The sequence below is a fragment of the Ipomoea triloba genome, chromosome 15 (assembly GCF_003576645.1).
Source record: "Ipomoea triloba cultivar NCNSP0323 chromosome 15, ASM357664v1".
Lineage (NCBI taxonomy): Eukaryota > Viridiplantae > Streptophyta > Magnoliopsida > Solanales > Convolvulaceae > Ipomoea > Ipomoea triloba.
Window position 1 is genome coordinate 26,581,731 of NC_044930.1, and position 7,498 is coordinate 26,589,228.

The following is a 7,498-nucleotide window of genomic DNA, read 5'->3' on the forward strand; positions in this document are numbered from 1 at the left end:
TACACAGATGGCTAGCAAAAAAAATAATAATAATAAGTTTACAAATTTAACCTATGCAACCTTCCTAAATCAAGTATTGAATTCTTTCCTAAAGTATGAGATTCTCTTTCCTAAACTGAGAATGGAAATGGGAGGATATATATGGTAGCAAATCTTCCAATATATGTGCATTAGCCATTAAGAATGGATATATATATATATATATATATATATATATATATATATATATTCTAAAAATGAAACTGATACTATACATGAGAAAATTTTCACGCAATTTCAAGTTTCTTTCAATATCTCATAATGTAATTTCATAGAGAGAATGTGAAATGTTTACCAGCTTAATTAATCTATTATGGAGTATATTCTTTCAATGTTCATGTTGGCATGGTGTAATTATCTAAACCGAATAGAGTATACCATGCTAAGTGCTTATCACCATACCAAAAGCAATAACTAATAACGAATACTTAATTTTATCTCTTTATACTCCACAGCAGTCAACGTAACATTTTAATGACATTATACTGACTTGGCCCTCCCGGCTGCTACCCAACAAAATCAAACACACTATAGGATAATAATCAAAGTCAAAATTGTATTATAGAATCTTATTAAGACTTCAATATTCTAATTTCAAGTTAGGAATCTATATTATAGAATATTGCCAATTTGTTTGCAAACTGCAATAAAGAAACAAATTGCCTAAAGAATTTAATGTTAAATTTCCGTTAGGGAAAATTGCACTTTTTCCCCCTATATTATGTGCTTATAGCACTTTTCCCCCCTGTGTTATTAAAGTGGCAGTTTTTCCCCCTGAAATGTTAAATTGACATTGTTACCCTTAAAAATAATTATTTCATTTATTTTTTCTTCTCCAACAAATTATTACTTATAGGTATGGATGATCACGATTCGATTCAAACATAACCAAACACTGTAGCAATCATACCGAAATAGTATGGACGGTTCTGGTTACGATTCATAACCGAAAAATAAAATTAAATAATTGTTGAACCGTGAACCGGAACTTAACCACATTCATATATAGTAAAAATGATCAAACACTTATTTTGATAAATCAGTGGTTCGGTTCCAATTTCGATTTTGAACCGCCAATCAAAACTTATTTATTTATTTATTTATTTATTTTTATAATTTTATTTCTAATTTAAAATAGTCTAAATTCAACAATTATTTTATTTTATTTTTTCGTTTCTGAATCATAACCGTAACCGTAACCGTCTATACTATTTAAGTTCAATTGCTACAATGTTCGATTAGGTTCGTATCGAACTGTGATCTTCCATACATATTAGTAATAATTGGTTGGAGAATAAAAATAAATGAAATGGTTATTTTTAAGGGCAAAAATATCAATTTAATATTACAAGGGAGAAAACTACCACTTTTAAAATAACTGAGGGGAAAAAATTGCCACTTTAATAACATAGGGGGGGAAAGTGCTATAAGCACATAACATAGAGGGAAAAGTGCCATTTTCCCTTTCCGTTATATTTAATGGAAAAATTTGGTAAAATTATAAAAGATTAGGATATATTAGGAATTTAATTGGAGGTTACACAATAAGAAAAGCACAAAAGTACAATATGTTAAAGCAGACTATTACACCAACATTTTTTTAGTTCCAGTTAAAGGTTTAACATTATTGGCTCTTATTATAAGTGTAGATAAATTAATATTGTTAAATAAATTACATTTCAAATATTTCATTTTTATATTTTCCAAATTTTGTTGTTGACCAATAGAGCCATGCATTCTAATATTTATTGGTAATATGTTGTGGCGTCTAAAATAAACAAACAAGTTAGTATGGTTAAATAAAAACAAAACTGTATAAGAGCGCGCATCCTTGGTATTAGAGTTTTTTTTTTTTCTTTTGAGGAGTATTAAAAAAGAGAAAAGGGAGGAGAGGAAAAAAAAAATAAAGCAAATATGATTTAAAAAAAATTAAAAAAAAAAGTTGTAAACCGCATCAAACGCAACTGACACGCATCCGCTGGGCACAATAATAAGTGGCAGACATGCGTGCCTAATGCGGCTGGTCCATTGCGTCAGTGGATACCATTTACCTGCAAAAATTCATTCCTTGCAATTGAATCCCATTCTTCTCTCTCTTCCTTTCTCTTTCATCCAACTCATTATTCTAAAATCTCTAAAAAAAACCTCTATAATGGATGCTCTAATGTGACTTTGGACCATAATTATAGGCTATACATGGCACTTGTAGAATGGTAGTTAATAGAGCATCCTTATCAATGGGGTTATTTCACGGTAATTGAGGAGTTTTTCTAAGTGTGATTAGGAAAGAGAAAATAGGGGAAGAGAAAAAAAAACAAAACAAATCAAACTAAAAAAAAATAAAGAATTCAGGCTTTGTCAGGCGCGTCTGACGCGCTGTGCACGCGCCCGCTGGGTGCCTTAATTAGATTGTTGCAGCTCACACGACCACTTTTGGTTGTTTCAAAATTTTCTCTTTCCTCCATTTACTGTACTATGAACCCATATTATCCTCACCCTTCTCTCTCCCTCTCTCTCTCCTTCAACACACCATTATCTCTGACATTATCCATGCATAAACCATTGATAGCAATGCCCTAAGAAGTACAGTGAACTTTTTATTTTGCTACAGTACTAGGTGCAGTACACAGTAATTGACCCTCTTTCTCTTTCATCAACAAAATAAAATATAAAACATACATGCATGATAGGTAACTGGGGAGCTTTATTTTATATATATTCCATCAAATTCTTTTCCCTATTTAATAGGAGTAGCAGGAATCAAGACAAGATCAGTCTTTTTTCCTACAGATATTCCAGGCGTCTCTGTCAGATCAAATGTATCAACAGTAATTCCAGGAGGTAACTTCCAATCAAAGTGGTAAAGCAGGTGTGCTAAAGGAGATAGAGAATTGGCAAAACCAAATGCAAGTCCTGGACATGTTCTCCTTCCACTACCAAAGGGCAAGTATTCAAAGCTGTTCCCCATGAGATCAATTGAACTGTTGTTTTCGAATCTCTCAGGTATAAAACTCTCTGGATCCTTCCAGTACTGAGGATCCCTGCCGATCGCCCACACATTAATGTGTACTCTTGCTTTGAGCGGTATGGTGTATCCGCCCACCACAGTTTCTTCCCTGCACTCCCTGGGAATTAACAAGGGAATTGGAGGATGACACCTCAAAGTTTCTTTCACCACTGAGTTAAGGTATTGTAATTGTTGAATATCATCCTCCTCCAACTTCTCTTTTCCTCTGAAGGCTTCTCTCACCTCAGCTTGCGCTTTGGCAAACACCCGTGGATTTTTCATCATTTCCGACAATGCCCACACTATCGTCGTTGATGATGTCTCGGTTCCTCCTGCAAAAATATCCTGTATGCGAGTCCGTATATATTATGAGTACGTATATAAGTGCGTGCATTAATTATATTATACTTCTTTCGTCTCATTTTATGTGTCTGATTCGGTTAATCAGGTTTAACTGAATTTATTTTTAATTCAATTTTTATAATATTACATTTAGTATTAATATACTAAATTTATATATTTAGAAACTACACTCAAAATACTATTAAATATAAAAAAATTAAATTAAAAAATAATAAAGAAAATAAACAAAGAAGAATTAATTTGTTTGAAAAGTAGGAGATAAAATGGAAATATTATATTATATATATATGATATCACTTACGAGGAATACGCCTTTGATAATGTCGTGGGTGATAGGCAGTTGATGGCCTCCGTTTTTCTGAAGTTTGACGAGGACACCAATTATATCTTCACCTTCATCATCATCTCCTAACTCGCCACTTTCTAACTTCATTTCGTGTTCTTTAATGATGTTCTCGATAATTGGATCTACTTTACGGTGAACTTGCAGCATCCTATTCTTGTTCCCGCAGATGGAGTGAAGAAGCTTCCAGGAGGGAAACGTATCCGCGAACTCGAAGCTTCCCAGCAACCCCGATATCTCTTCCAATAGCTCAACTAATTCCTCTCTCCCACTGAATACACTACCTAGTTAAGTAAAATAAAATCAACCTGCTTACTCCAAAAACCAGTAATCCCCCAACTTTGAGTATCAGACTTAACTGACATTGATTTAATAATTCTCCCTCCTAGCACCCTTACTACTTATGTCAAAAGCTATATTTAACTTTTTATATTGCTTGAGATGATAGACTTAACCCTTTTACCCATTTTCGCCCAATAATCTCCTAGCCACCGGTGCTAGACTTGGCCTTTATCGGCCTCTGTCCAAGTAACGAATTAATTATAAGTTGCCACCATATATCATCATCTAAATTGATTAATTATAATATTCCCTCCATCTCATTTTATGTGTCTAGTTCGGTTAACGAGGCTGGACTGAAATTATTTTTAATTTAACTTTTCATAATATTATGTTTAATATTAATATACAAAATTTATATATTTAGAAACTATACTAAAAGTACTATTAAACAAAAAAATTCAAATTTAAAAAACAAGTAAAAAATATTAAAGAAAATAAACAAAAGAAAAAGAGTTGATTTGAATAGTAAGTAGAACAGATAAAATAAAATGGGACAGAGAGATAAATTGATTACCCAATGCGGATCTACATGTAAGGGAGCTCATAAACAAGGCAATTCTCTGAGACATATTGACTGGCCTCCCCAAAGATGAACGGAGGTGAGCCAGTAGACGATGGATCTCGTCACTCCTGATGGAGCCGAAGGAGCGAACAATTTTGGGGTTGAGGAGCTCCGTGACGCATATTTTGCGGATTTGTCTCCAGTGATCTCCGTACGGAGATAACGCAACGTCCCAACAATTGTAGAAGAGTATCTTGCTGGCCGTAAGTTCTGGGCGGCTCGCAAAAGCAAGGTCGTGAGTTCTTAGGAACTCTTTAGCCATATCCCGAGAGGACACGATCACAGCTGGAATTTCTCCAAGTTTAAGGAGCATGAGGCCCGACGACGAGCCGTACCTTTTGGCTAAATCGCTAAGGACGCGGTGGGCGGGCAGTGAGCCACTCATCAAGTGAAGCAAGTTCCCGATGATGGGAAGCTTCCACGGGCCAGGCGGCAGTTTCCCACTGCTTTTTGCCTTCTTCTTCCACTGTGTATGGACTAAAATCAAGAAACAAAGAAAGAAGGCGAAAGAAATGAAGTTGATTATTGCGGCCTCCATTACAGAAATTAAAGAGCTAGCTAGATATATCTTATTATGTGCCTTCTTTGTTCAAGGTCAAGGCTGCCCTTCTATATATACTTATATTTCGTGGACTAGTATTCTAATATTATATGGCATCCGGTACATCAAGTTTGAGTAGTTTTACTCACTCAATTCTTGTCAAGAATTCTTTGGTTATTATTAACAACAAAAAGAGTAATACTGTTGTAATAAAATTGTCCGGTAACTCGTATACAATAGAGCATACAAAAATTAGAGAGAAAAAGTGGAAGGATAAAAAAGAAAGTATATGAGTGCTCTACTCTATATCTTCATTTTAATATAATAACATATATATATATATATATATATATATATATATAGGGTTGCACTCTCGTGCGAACTAGCGCCCAGGTAGAAAATGATAACGCTCCACAACCGTCCACGTGTCCAGATCAACGAATCAGATGCAATTTTAAAAAAATGACGCGGTGGCATTTTCGTAAATAACTGGAACTTTGGTGCACCTAGTTTCACATACAAGTGCACCTAGTTTCACTTAAAAGTGCATATAGTTTCAGTTACAAGTGCACCTATTTTCGCACCTATTTTCACTTACAAGTGCGAGTAATTTACCTTGTTAATATTCATGCACATATTTTTGCAAATACTTTCACTTACAAATGCAAGAAATTTACCTTGTTAATATTCATGTACCTGGGTGCAACCTAGGTGCACCTAGTTATAACATAGGTTGCACCTAGTTATAACATTAGGTGCACCTAGTTATAACATTAGGTGCACTTAGTATTGATGCTCACTGTACAATTCACTTGCACCTGTAATACATTTTACTTGCATCTGCAATACATTTTACTTGCACTTATGCAAGTAATTTACTTTGTTAACATTCATGCACCTGGTTGCAACCTATGTGCACCTAGTTATAGCATTAGGTGCACCTAGTTATAACATTAGGTGCACTTAGTATTGATGCTCATTGTACAATTTACTTGCACTTGTAATACATTTTACTTGCACGTGTGCACCTATTTTCACATGCAGGTGCAAGTAATTTACCTTGTTAGCATTTATGCACCAGGGTGCACCTATGTGCACCTAGTTATAACATGGCGTGCACCTAGTTATAACGTTAGGTGCAACTACATTCCGAACACGTAGCGCGCTGTGATTCGTCCGCATTTCTCTCCTGGGCGACCAATACGAATTTGAACGCGATCCTATATATATATATGGACACGTGGACGGTTGTGGAGCGTTCTCATTTCCTACCTGGGCGCTAGTTCGCACGAGAGTGCAACGCCCAGGTTGGAAATGAGAACGCTCCACAACCGTCNTTATTGCGGCCTCCATTACAGAAATTAAAGAGCTAGCTAGATATATCTTATTATGTGCCTTCTTTGTTCAAGGTCAAGGCTGCCCTTCTATATATACTTATATTTCGTGGACTAGTATTCTAATATTATATGGCATCCGGTACATCAAGTTTGAGTAGTTTTACTCACTCAATTCTTGTCAAGAATTCTTTGGTTATTATTAACAACAAAAAGAGTAATACTGTTGTAATAAAATTGTCCGGTAACTCGTATACAATAGAGCATACAAAAATTAGAGAGAAAAAGTGGAAGGATAAAAAAGAAAGTATATGAGTGCTCTACTCTATATCTTCATTTTAATATAATAACATATATATATATATATATATATATATATATATAGGGTTGCACTCTCGTGCGAACTAGCGCCCAGGTAGAAAATGATAACGCTCCACAACCGTCCACGTGTCCAGATCAACGAATCAGATGCAATTTTAAAAAAATGACGCGGTGGCATTTTCGTAAATAACTGGAACTTTGGTGCACCTAGTTTCACATACAAGTGCACCTAGTTTCACTTAAAAGTGCATATAGTTTCAGTTACAAGTGCACCTATTTTCGCACCTATTTTCACTTACAAGTGCGAGTAATTTACCTTGTTAATATTCATGCACATATTTTTGCAAATACTTTCACTTACAAATGCAAGAAATTTACCTTGTTAATATTCATGTACCTGGGTGCAACCTAGGTGCACCTAGTTATAACATAGGTTGCACCTAGTTATAACATTAGGTGCACCTAGTTATAACATTAGGTGCACTTAGTATTGATGCTCACTGTACAATTCACTTGCACCTGTAATACATTTTACTTGCATCTGCAATACATTTTACTTGCACTTATGCAAGTAATTTACTTTGTTAACATTCATGCACCTGGTTGCAACCTATGTGCACCTAGTTATAGCATTAGGTGCACCTAG

The 7,498-nt window shown here is 34.9% G+C and overlaps 1 protein-coding gene across 1 annotated transcript; it reads right to left on the reverse strand.

The window, feature by feature from the left end:
* Window positions 1-2,575: 2,575 nt before the first annotated feature.
* Window positions 2,576-5,220, reverse strand: LOC116006210 (premnaspirodiene oxygenase-like). Its single transcript, XM_031246508.1, has 3 exons — window positions 4,609-5,220; window positions 3,711-4,036; window positions 2,576-3,391 (listed from the first exon to the last, which is right to left on the reverse strand). Exons 1-3 carry the CDS (start codon window positions 5,192-5,194, stop codon window positions 2,777-2,779), a joined length of 1,527 nt encoding a protein of 508 aa, XP_031102368.1. The 5' UTR covers window positions 5,195-5,220; the 3' UTR covers window positions 2,576-2,776.
* Between the last annotated feature and the right edge of the window lie 2,278 nt (window positions 5,221-7,498).

What these genes read in the sequence shown, in the direction of transcription:
- LOC116006210 (XM_031246508.1), bottom strand. Translation starts at nt 5,194, where the DNA reads ATGGAGGCCGCAATAATCAACTTCATTTCTTTCGCCTTCTTTCTTTGT. An exon ending in TACATGTAGATCCGCATTGG is followed by an intron (nt 4,037 to 4,608) that starts GTAATCAATTTA and finishes TTACTTAACTAG; the next exon opens with GTAGTGTATTCAGTGGGAGA. An exon ending in TTATCAAAGGCGTATTCCTC is followed by an intron (nt 3,392 to 3,710) that starts GTAAGTGATATC and finishes ACTCGCATACAG; the next exon opens with GATATTTTTGCAGGAGGAAC.